The sequence below is a fragment of the Henckelia pumila genome, unplaced genomic scaffold (genome assembly GCF_033568475.1).
Source record: "Henckelia pumila isolate YLH828 unplaced genomic scaffold, ASM3356847v2 CTG_466, whole genome shotgun sequence".
NCBI lineage: Eukaryota > Viridiplantae > Streptophyta > Magnoliopsida > Lamiales > Gesneriaceae > Henckelia > Henckelia pumila.
Window position 1 is genome coordinate 3,851,792 of NW_027331833.1, and position 12,225 is coordinate 3,864,016.

Consider the following 12,225-nt stretch of genomic DNA (forward strand, 5'->3'; position numbering starts at 1 on the left):
TGCACTGTTTGAGTGATAAACTGGCTGAGCTGATCTACAGTCATGTCAGCCACATTTCTTCCTCTTCTTCCTCTTCCTCTTCCTGCCATATCTACGTCTTAGCTCAGAGTTCCCACAGACGGCGCCAATTGATACTTATCAATAAAGTGATCTCGTTGGATGAGCTAACTAACCAAGCTAACAAAACTCCTCCAACAGATGATGAGCTGCTGCTGAAACCACAAACAAGGGTGTTAAGGGGGGCCAGAAGGTGTTTCGGCGTATCCCCTCCGACGCTCAAGTCAGATTCTAGGATAGCGAAATATAGTGAGTGATGTGTGCACTCGAGTGAAATTGGAATGCAAATAATGAAAATGAACCTGATATTTATAGGAGAAGGCACTGGATTTAGTGATTACCTTCCTTATCAAGAATCCAAGAATCTCGGGATTACAATCCCAAATATCTAGGTTGAGATCTCGCCCGAATCTTGTTCGACAAAGGAAATATTGATATGCTTAATCTGAGCTGAACTGCCATCACCAGAGTATTACACTACTGTCCTCTAAGGATAGGGAGAGTGGTGAGTGAGTTGTTGCTGAACTCATGAGCTCACCATAAACAACTGATCCTAACATCTTAACTAACTTACTGAGGTTGCTGAACCAACATGCTAAGCTGGCCTTATGCTGAAATAAGAGTGAGGGAGCATTGCTGAGCTCCCGAGCTTACACTTTACCAAGCAGACCTCACAAATATGGTGAGAGATCCGAGCCGACCTCCCAAATATGGTGAGGGAGCTTGGCCGAGCTCGCGAGCTTCCGAGGCCGAGCTCCCGAGCTAACCTCACAAATATGGTGAGGGAGCTTGGCCGAGCTCCCGAGACCGAGCTTCCGAGCCGCCCCTAGATTTATAGTGAGAGCCTTCGAGCCTAGGTTCATCGATGAGTTGAGCTAGTCTCCTCCCGGGATATTACCCATCAAGGAGTTATAATTAAGTACTAATATATATGGAAGTCAAGAAATTGTAAATAGAGAGTATTCATGTTTGGTGCATGCTTTGTGTACGTAGGGATGTGATGAATCAGTTCTGATCGACACCGTCAACCCATCCAGCCCTGCGGAGAAGGATTCGACACTGAATAATACAAGCCTTCGAGGTTTTGAAGTGATTGACAGTGCCAAGGCCAGAATAGAAGCAATGTGTCCACGCACAATATCATGTGGGGATATTATCGCTTTTGCGGCTGGAGACAACGTAGAGATAGTAAGAAATGGACACTATTTCCCCAGTTTCTTCCAAATCCAGTTTTTTAAGTGTTATTATTTGAATCAATACAAATCCATTATTTCTGCTACAAACTGCATGAGCTAGCTATTTTTTTAAAAAAAATATTTTATTTTCTTATTTTCGCTCCAAACCAAAGGACTCGGATACCTCGACTCTGCGGGTAGAAAGGATGGTAGAGTGTCTGTAGCTTCTGATGCATTGGCAAACTTGCCACCTCCTACATCCAATGTGAATCAACTCACACAATCATTTGTAAATAAAGGTTTAACTCAAGAAGAAATGATCATCCTTTTTGGTAAAAACATTTAACTACTCCTCTACACTTTTATCCTCTGTAGGTACCAGTAATTAACTCAGTGTTTGTGTGTATATATATATATAGGTGCACACACGATAGGCCGGTCTCATTGCACGTCGCTTAGCAACTGGCTCTACAACTTCAACTCTACTAGCCAAGATTTGGATCCCACTTATGCAAACCAGTTGAAGGCAGCATGCCCACAGGGCAGCACAGATCCAAATCTGGTGGTGCCTATGGACCCGCCCAGCCCAGCTACGAGTGATGTGAGTCGTGAGCTACTATCAAGGAGTTCTGGCAAATCGAGGCCTGTTCACCTCGGATCAAACCTTGCTTACCACCCAACAAACGCGAGCGCAGGTGGTCCAAAACTCTCAAAATTTGTTCGGTTGGCAGAGTAAATTTGCTGCTGCAATGGTGAAGATGGGGCAGATTGGTGTGTTGATCTACAATAACGCGCGCGAGAATCGTGTAAACTGCAGAGTGATCAACAGCTGAAGAGAAGCAAATGGTTTGTACTCTTAGATGGAACTGTTTTTGCCTTTTTCTTATCTCCAGATAGTGTGGAGCAGAAATAAATTCAGGTTCTTGGCAAATGATATTTTGCAATAAATTTGTTTCTATGGATTTCAAAATTATGACTCGAAAAGTACTTAATTTTGTTGGATGAATTTAGACAGATTTTAAATTTGTTCCCTATCTGCTCAAGTACTTTAAATTATTATAGAAGACTTAGATTTCAAATGCTTTCAACTTTGATTTTCGAACGAAAATCAAATTCCTGAATCAAAATCTATTGACATGCAATCCGATATTCATGAAGGAAGAATACATCAAAACCAGCAAAGAGCCAAAGACAATTTCTATAACCAAAATCTAATTTGGAATAAAACAGAGAAAAAAGGCAGAGTTTCATTATTAAAAAATGTATCAAAATGGAGGTCAAATTTGTTTCTAAACATAAGACACCGCAAGGGGCTACCTAATAACAATAGACGATAAAATAGTTCCTTCAGGTAGTTAACTCCATGATGGCACTGACAATGTCTCCACAGTGAGTTTTGAGAGCTTTAACAGCCTTGGCTTTGGATACCCCGGCCTGTGTCATCACCAAGTCAACATCACGAGCCTCGACTCCTGTCTCGTCAACCTCCTCTTCTTCCTCATCCGGCAGTGCATTTGCAGCCGTAGCAGCTACTTCTGATTTTGCCATCACAGAACTCATATCCGGCATCCTAAATTGCTGTGCGGCCTGCGTCTGTAGTTGAGAGCTCAAATCCTCTATCTTGGCCTCCCCAAAAATGATGTAGGTTTCGGAATTGGGGTTCTTAAAGACATCTGGTTTTGAGATGAAAAACATAATCTGCGATATGTGACTGATCCATCAATCAAAATTCACAAAAGATAAACAGCATAATGCTAATAAATAAAAACAAAAAACAATTGAAATGGGAAAGGGTAATACATTTTTGGTTCTCTTAATGGTCACCCTGCTTACTCCTGGAACCGGCTTCATTCCAAGTTTCAACATGGCCTTGCGACTCTTCTTCTCACTTCTGCTCTGCTTAGAACTTTCATTCGAACCTGTTCAATTTTCCAACCAAGAGAAATGACCTCCATCACTCCGGCATCTTGATTTCAAACCCGCGATATAGGTAACAGGACTATAGCAACAGAGTATCATGTACAAAAAATTCATTCATCAAATCTTAACACAAACAAGATCCTAAGAGAGTAATTCTCTATAATACAAACATCTGAGTGACACAGAACTTAAAAGATTATCAAATCCAACCATATCGATAAACTATCAAAAACTACCGTCCAATAGCTGAACAACAATTAGCATATGGTGTGAAGTAATTGGAATCTAGCAAGTAATTAGCCCAAGAAGAATATTAATTATTGCACCTATCCTAATCCTAAAAATGACACAAATAGCAAAACAATTCCATAAAATAAAATTTTAAACCAACTGCCAAAACAACACGTAAATTGTCGACAGATTCATGATCTGCATGGATAACGTTTCATGAAGAAATTCCCAAAAGAGTACATAAAAATTTATAAATAGAACGTTTTGCATTACAATGAGTGACCCAGTAAGAAAAACACCATTAATGAATTTTATACAGCCCGTGACCTAAAATCCTGTATAGAATAAAGATTTACGTTCAAAAAGACATATTCCACCCCCCCCCCCCCCCAATTTATTTTGATAATGCGATACCCTGCAGATTACAACCAGCAAGAGAGAACAAAATTGGAAAATTTATAATTTTGAAAGAAAATACGAACCAGGGGAGCCATCCTTATCGTCGTCTTCATCATCGGAATCTTCAGCTTCATGTTCATGGTCATCATCTTCCTTCACATCTTCCACCAGAGGCTCATCCTTCATCATGGCTCCAAATTAACATTAGGTAATCGAAAATATACGCATCGGCATGAAAATAGAATTTTGTGATGAAAATCTCAAAGAAATACCTGAATCTTTATCTGGGCTTCAGTTTCTTCAACAACTGGACCTGGCATGACGAATAGCGGCTTCTTGGACGGAGATTTGGTGGCTTGAGAATAGTGAAATAACGTGAGAGTGAGCTGCTTCTGCTTGGAGAAGAAGATGAATGAATGAATGTTTTATTCTTTCTAGGGCTCTGTTTCAATCTCTTGGTCCAATTCCAATTTAGCCCAATTTTGATTTAGTATTCTTTCGGCCCATTTAACTTGGGCCGAGTATGAGGATGAGGATTATGACGATGATTCATGTTATTCTTATAACTTGATATTATAAATTAATTATTCTAACAGTTTAGATTGGGATAAAAAAAAGATTTAGTAATTTAAAAATTCTAGAAAGTACATAAAACATGATAAACAATAAAGGATGAGTGATGGCATATTCATCGAGATAAATTTGCGATGTGGTAGAAAAAAAAAGATTTCAGAGTATTTTTGTCAAATTAATTGAATATTATTGAGTAAAAAGAGTAATTTTTTAATTAAATAGTAAGATTAGTTTACACGCGATGCATCATATATATATATACGTTTTTTATGTTAATTAATTTTTTTATTACTTTTAGAATGAAATAATGATTAAATATTAAAAAGTTTAAATAAAAATAAAAATAAAATAATATTCAGTATTTCAAAGAGTTGTTACTTTTTTAATGATATGATGAATCGAATATTCAAAAGTTTAAATAAAAATAAAAGAATATTTATTATTTAAAAAATTACTAATATCTTGTAATTATAGATAAATTATATATATAACTGAATTACTCTAAATTTCTTGACCTTATTAATAATTAATTGTATGTATAGATGATGATACAATTATAATTTTCATTTAGGTTTCACCAATAAGGCTATCTACTTTAATATATAATGCAGATACTGATGCAACGAGCCTTTGATATCGCATTATTCTAGTTTCTTAAATACATTAGATTTATATTTTATTAGATGGGGTTTGGTTGTTTTAGTTTTCTTATGTTTTTTGAAATTCTACGATAGCTCTTGGTTTATTTAAATATGACTATTGTTATTTTTTGGACAATTTTTGAGATTTTATATCAGAAAACGAGAGTTTCTCTCAAACCATATCCTCTTTTGTGTCTCGGTTTACATCAATTGGTATCGAAAGCCAGCGATTCTATCGCGAAAATTTTCTTGGTCCACCATGCCTCTCCGCCGTCGCGTCGCGAACAACAACGATCTCCTCTCCACTCTTGTCGAAGAGATTACTCTGCTCGCCATGAAGTTGCAGATCTGCGTGCCTCCAGGGACGAAGTCGATTTTCTCTATGATAATGGTGATCATGAGAATCCGTTCTCTCAACCGCGTAGTCGGTGATGCATGAATCGGGACGCTGCTGCACCACCTGGACATCATGATTTTCGTTGGGAATCCGCTTTCAAAGTGGATATCCCTGAATATCTGGGTTTCTACATCCTGATGAGTTGTTGGATTGGCAGGATATTGTGTATGAAATCCTCTCTTTCCAAGAGGTCACTAAACATAAACAGGCGACATTGGTCGCCACGAGATTTCGGGGTCGGGCGGCTGCCTGGTGGCAGCAACTCAAATCATCCCGATCATGTGATGGTAAAGTGTCGATCCTGTTATGTGTTAAACCACAAAAGCACCTGATGCCTGTTTTTACCCTACAACTATAAGTGCACCCTTTACCAACAACTAAAAAATTTGCGCCAAGGCTCTCACTCCGTGATTGAATATGCTACCAAATTTTTCTTATTGCTCACGCATACCATGATAACAGAAACCGAGGATCAAATAGTGTCTCGTTTTATTGGTGGTCTTCGGGAACAATTTTGATATGTTCTTAATCTCTTTGATCCTCTCGTTGTTTCGTAATGTCACCATCGTGCCCTCACTCTAGAATCACAGTTTGGCCGCAATTCATCTTGGTTGTCTGCAGGTTCTACGCCTGCCCGCAGCCCCCTTGGCACGTCGACCCCTACTACATGGGCCTCCCTTGGGCAGCCTTTGGTCTCTACTTTGGGTTCTTCTACTGTTGTTTCGACACCTTTGCGAGGTTCTATTCCTGCTCTATCGGTTCGTCCTCTACCATGGGGCATGGGTTTTGTTTTTTCTCTTGCGGTGAAGTCGACCATCGTGCTTCTGCATGCACAAGTTCCGATCGTCGAGAGCTCTTGACTGATACTTTCCCGACTATTGTCGACAACAGTGATAATATTGTTGGGTTGGAACAACCATGTGAAGAAGTAATCTCCAAAGGATATGTGGGACAGTCTCTATTTTTGTGTCATGCTTGCTTCTCTCCACGACAGGTTAGTGATAGTTGGTATCACATAGCCTTATTTCATTCCACTTGAACTATTGATGACAATATTTATCAGTTTATCAGTTATTCTGGTAGCTGTGAGAATGTGGTTTCTTTACAGTAATCAATAAATTATCTATTCCGACGGAGCCTCGTCTCAAGCCATGCAAATTATTTTGGATTCAACAGGGTTTCGAAATTGATGTGAACCGTCAGACTTTAATATATGTTTCGATTGGTGTACATTATTCGGATGAAATCTTATGTGATGTGGTTCTGATGGATGCATGCCACTTGTTTCTTGGTCTCACGTGGCAGTACAATTGTCATACCATCCACGATGGACACACCAACAATTATACGACTTGCTATCATCTCATGAAATCGAGGCTTCCACCAGCTCTTCTATTAGTTTGCCACTTACTACACCTTCATTTTTATCACGAGCAGCCTTCTAAGAGGATATGTCTGACACTGTCGTTGTATGCCCATATTACAAAACCAGCGACCGATTATTCCGCTTCTGCACCGCTTTATGTCCCAGTTTTGGAACGCCTCTTGCTCGAGGAGTTTGTGGATGTCTACCGTCCAGGATCCTTCCTTTACGCAACATACAACATTGAATTGATCTTGTTCCGGGTGCTTTTTAACTAATCGTCCGCAACATCGCATGAGTCCTATGGAACATGAGAATTTGCATCGTCAAGTCGAGGACCTGCTATCCAAGGGATTCTTGTGTGCAAGTTTGAGCCCATACATTGTCACACCTTAGTAGTTCACAAGAAGAATGGAACTTGACGAATGTATATTGATTGTCATGTTATTAACAAGATCGCCATCAGGTATTGTTTCCCAATCCCTCGCCTTGAAGACCTCCTTGATCATCTTTGTGGTGTCATGGTCTTTAGCAAACTTGATCTTAGGAGTGGTTATCACCAGATCCACATCAGCCCAGGTGACGAATGGAAGCTTTCAAAAAATGCGAGGGTCTATTTTGGTGGCTCGTCATGCCCTTCGGCCTCTCCAATGCCCCGAGCATGTTTATGCATGTCATGAACCAAGCCCTTTTCCCGTACATTGGGAAATTTGTGGTTGTATATTTCGATGATATTATGATATTCTATACTTCAGCGGAGCACCATCTCTCTCACCTTTGTATAATCTTGACAACTTCATTAATAGTTCTATATTTTTCTTGGCAAATTCTTTTTTATGACATCGTTAGTATTATTTTTGGGATATGTTGTCTCCAGCACGGGTCATCAGGTTGACCACTCTAAGGTTTCGGTGATTCGTGATTGCCTGCACTCTCAAGGCCTTGCCAATTTGTATAGTTTCCAGGAATTGACCTTTTTCTAATGCTGCTTTATTCCGCATTTCAGTTCTATTATGGCACCAATTACCGATTGTTTGTTCTAGGGTCAGTTCATTTGGATCAATGCGGCTTCCTTGGCCTTTGAGGATATCAAAGATCGTTTGAATTCGACGCCTATTTTGATATTACCAGATTTTAAAAGTCTTTTGGTTTGTATTTTGACCCTTTTAAAATGGGTATCGGCGGCGTTCTTAGCCATTTTGCCCGTCCGGTTGCATACTTAAGAAAAAAACTACAAGCCCCTCGTGTCCGTGACAACACTTATGATATTGAATTTTATGTGATTTTTCAAGCCATACGTCACTGGCGCCACTATCTTTTTTATCGTAAATTTATCCTCTATACGGACCATGATGATTTGAAGCATCTTGTAAGGCCCGGGATTATTTAATTTTAATTCGAGAATATTTAATTTGGAAATATTTAGAGTTTAAAATTAAATTCTAATATTCTTAAATGAATAAGGATTGAAATTGAATTAAATCGCTTTTCCGGGGACTGAATTGCAAATAGTCAAAAGTTCAGGGACTAAACTATAAATTGACTTATATTTATCAACTTTTCCACTTGAATTAGAGCATCTGCACGTGTAATCATCAGCAGGAAGGGAAAAAAATATCATAACTTGAAGGAAACACCATTTTCAGTCTTTTAAAGCTTCGATTTTGTGCGTTCCGTTTGTCAGAAATTCCAGATAAATATATATCTGCGATCACCGCTCCGAGACCTTCGTTTTGGTACAAGTTTCATTCATTTTTCTCAAACTTTATTTTTATGTTGAAGATGGGTTGTTCTTCTTTTTTATTATATATGTGCTTCAGCTAGTGCTGGTTACGTATTCGCAGACGGTTCGCAAACAGACCGTCGTTCGGATTTTATACGATTTTAGCAAGCAAAATTCGAACCCTATCATATCTGATTATGATGATTTTCGAGTTATGTGTGATGATATGTTAGAGATGATGAGTTATATGGATTGTTGGATCGATTGTGATATTGTTTGGATTGCCGGTTTTTAGCCGTTATGCCGTCGATTCAAAATAATGTCAAGACTTTGATATTGTTGATTGAAAGATGCATGGTTTGAGTTGCATTTGATCTTGTTAGTTCATCTACATGTCATTTCTCAGCTCTATATCGAATTTTCCGAACTCGAGATCTCTGATTCGAACCGAGAAGGATTTGAAGCAAGGTTTGCTAGCATTTGCATTTGAGATTGATTTGAAAGTTGAGCAGCCTTTTGATATGATTTATCATTGATGTCATTGCAGATTTGAAGGACTTTCAGACGTACTATCGAAAGTTATAAATGACAGCTAATCCAGATGGGATAGAACGCTCGAAATAGCTATTTTTTCGAGTATTTCCTTGTTAATCACATACTTAGTTGTTTATGTGTTTTATGTGATTTAATGCTTTGATTGATTTTCTTGCTTATTTGAGTAAGTGTTTAAGATGTTTTATAGCATTTAATGCATACAGAACATGTTGCATTCATCTTGAACTCCAGCTTGATAAGCACAGAGGGTTGAAAAGCCTAGAGTGCATATGATTTTTGGTGGATTTTAGTTGAGTGGCACGGAATGTAAATTTAATTCCAGAGCCAGAAGACTCACTATAGTTGCATCAAAGTCAGAGAAAATAAAGTATTTAACTTCACCTCGATTGGATGAGTTGGTGTTCGTTGAAGATTTTATTTCCTCGGGATCCCAAGAACTTATATCCTATTGATATCAGCTTGATAGCCTCTTTTGCCATATGCATTGCATTCACGTTTATTATCTCGAGCTTTATGTTGTTTATACTGGGATTTTATTCTCACCGGAGGTATCCGGCTATTGCTTTGTTTTGTATGTGTGCATGCCAATAGGTGGGGCAGGAGCTAGTCAGAAGAGACAGTGATAGCTCGAGATAAAGTTGTAGCACGTGAGAACTCGGGTTGTAGCAAAATGTCTTGTATTTTGAGTTGATGAACCATACTAGAAATGATACAAGAACATTGTATATTGTTGTTGACTACATGTTAGTTGTGTATCTTGTGTATGGAAGCATATAAGATGTTGTTAGATAGCATGTATATTCTTTTGTAACTTGTACAAGACTAGATGTATTTATTATTCCAACTTGGACAGCAATATGTTAGCAGCAGATTTTCTAGAAATTGGAGCCCGCTCGATCGGGTGAAGTTCACCGATCGAGCGAGCCCTGTATTATGCAAAACAGAGAAATCTAATTTCTTGCCCGCTCGATCGGGTGACTTTCACCAATCGAGCGAGGCCAAAAATATTTTGGACCGAGAGTTTACAATTTGAGCTCGCTCGATCGGGCAAGTTTCCCCGATCGAGCGAGGTACTGTAGCTTTTAAAAAAAAATAATTTTGTAGCTCTTGGTTCTTTATTTCTGTCGAGTACTTGATTCATTGTTATTTATAATAAATTACCCTAAGATAAGATTAGCAACCTGGGTCCCCACACATCTTGGCAGCCAGGACAAGGTTTCCTCGCGCCATGCATCCTAGATCGCCTATCTTCAACTTTATTTTGTCTTCAAGCACAAATCAGGTGTTCTTAATCGCATGGCAGACGCGCTTACCGTCGACGTTTGCTCTTGTATGACATGCAAATTTCTATTAATTGTGTGGATGCTTTTCTTGATGCCTATTACAATGATATTTTCTTCTCAAAATTATTGCTCTCGGTCAAAGATGATTCGAGCAGTGAATATGCATTTCATGATGGGTTCCTTTTTCGTGATCCCCAACTATATGTGCCTGATTGCAGTATTCGTCTCAAGTTATTGCAAGATCTTCATTGTGAAGGTCATGTGGGCATTGATCGTATGTTTTGGATATTGAGCGCGTCTTATTTTTGGCCATCTTTACGTCGTGATGTTGGATGCTATATTTCTCAGTGTCATGTTTTCTAGGTTACCAAGGGTGGTGCTGCCTCAAACGATGGGTTGTACATGTCGTTGTCGATTCCTAATCGCCCTTAGTCCAATATCAGCATGGATTTTGTTGTTGGGTTGCCTCGGACTCAACGTAAAAAATGACTCAGTTTTCGTTGTTGTTGATCGTTTCTAAAAAATGGCCCACTTTATTCCTTGCTCAAAATCTAAAGATTTTGTCCACGTTGCCTAACTATTTTTCCGTGAGATATACTGCCTATATGGTTTTCCTCACTCCATTGTGTTAGATCGTGATACTCCCTTAGTCAGTCACTTCTGGCAGAGCCTGTGGTGTATGGTTAACAAGAGTATCGACTTTTGTTCTGCATACCACCCTCAAACAGATGACCAAACAAAGGTGGTCAATCGTTTGCTTGGCGATCTACTTTGTAGTTTGGTTATTGATCATATCAAGGTATGGGATACTAAGCTTCCCATGGCTGAATTCGTTCATAATCATGCTGTCAATCGTAGCAGTAGTTTTAGTCCGTTTCATGTGTTATATGGGTTCTCTCCAAATTGTCCTACTGATCTTGCTCTCATCCCAAATTCTCAACGTCCTCACCGTGATGTTGAGGGTCTCATTGACGAGTTGAGATTGGTTCACCAACAAACTTTTGATCTCTTGGTGGCATCGTCGTCCAAGTACAAGGCTGCTGCTGATAGGAAGCATCATCATGTTGAGTTTTCGATTGGTTATTTTGTGTGAGCCATTTTGACCAAGGATCATTATACTTCCCATGAATACAATAAACTCATTGCTTGCAAGATTGGTCCTCTTGATATCATTGCCAAGATTAATTATAATATATATCGTCTACGCCTTCCACCTGGTTATCGTACCCCTGGCGTGTTCAATGTTAAACACCTTGTTCCCTCCTTGGGTGAAGTTGACGACCCTCTTGATTTGTGGACGAATCTTGTCCACCCCGGAGTGGATGATGCACGGGTCTTTGATATTGTATTATTATAGTTTCTTAAATACATTAGATTTATATTTAATTAGGGTTTGGTTGTTTTAGTTCCCTTTGGTTTTTTAAATTCTAGGATAGGTCTCGGTTTATTTATATAGGAATTTTGTTATTTTGTTGGAAAATTTTTTAGATTTTATATTCTTTTGTGTATCGGTTTACATCTGATACAATATGGTAGAATTTGGATATTAATTTGGCCAAATTCAGTAAAATGAGCTTTCTTCTTCTATTCTCACGGCCAGTCGCCTCCATGAAAAAAAATATAGATTTCGTCAATTGAAAATTTCAAAACCCTTAGAAAGTTTTTCCTCTCCCAAAAAGGTTCGATCATCTTTTGATTGGGAGATTCTAGCTGGACTCAACACTGCTCTCTCCTCCATTGCCGCTAAACTCTTTGCAGTGCAGGTGATTCTTTTATACTAATCTGAGTCTTGATTTATAAAGTTGAGATTTTTATCTATTTCTGGATTTATTCATCGAATTTTAGTTGTTTTTTTTTTTTTGGAATTTCGTGGACACAGGTTCTTACGTTTTCTTTTTGGGAATTCCT

The 12,225-nt window shown here is 38.7% G+C and overlaps 2 protein-coding genes across 2 annotated transcripts; one reads left to right on the forward strand and one right to left on the reverse strand.

Moving 5' to 3' along the window:
* The first annotated feature begins 767 nt into the window (after positions 1 to 767).
* LOC140872622 (peroxidase 5-like) lies at positions 768 to 2,065 on the forward strand. The gene is given in 5 exon segments (XM_073275511.1): positions 768 to 836; positions 1,051 to 1,246; positions 1,400 to 1,564; positions 1,652 to 1,833; positions 1,835 to 2,065. Coding segments are annotated over 5 exon segments (843 nt in total).
* A 398-nt stretch (positions 2,066 to 2,463) lies between these two features.
* On the reverse strand, positions 2,464 to 4,170 carry LOC140872570 (nascent polypeptide-associated complex subunit alpha-like protein 4). The gene is made up of 4 exons (XM_073275439.1): positions 4,055 to 4,170; positions 3,866 to 3,962; positions 3,033 to 3,151; positions 2,464 to 2,930 (listed from the first exon to the last, which is right to left on the reverse strand). The coding sequence occupies exons 1-4, from the start codon at positions 4,100 to 4,102 to the stop codon at positions 2,580 to 2,582; spliced, it is 615 nt and encodes a 204-aa protein (XP_073131540.1). The 5' UTR covers positions 4,103 to 4,170; the 3' UTR covers positions 2,464 to 2,579.
* Positions 4,171 to 12,225: the final 8,055 nt, after the last annotated feature.

Coding starts and splice junctions, on each gene's coding strand:
- LOC140872570 (XM_073275439.1), bottom strand. CDS start 4,102: ATGCCAGGTCCAGTTGTTGAAGAAACTGAAGCCCAGATAAAGATTCAG. Junction 3,963..4,054: donor AAGCCCAGATAAAGATTCAG/GTATTTCTTTGA, acceptor GCCATGATGAAG/GATGAGCCTCTGGTGGAAGA. Junction 3,152..3,865: donor CGATAAGGATGGCTCCCCTG/GTTCGTATTTTC, acceptor AAAATTGAACAG/GTTCGAATGAAAGTTCTAAG.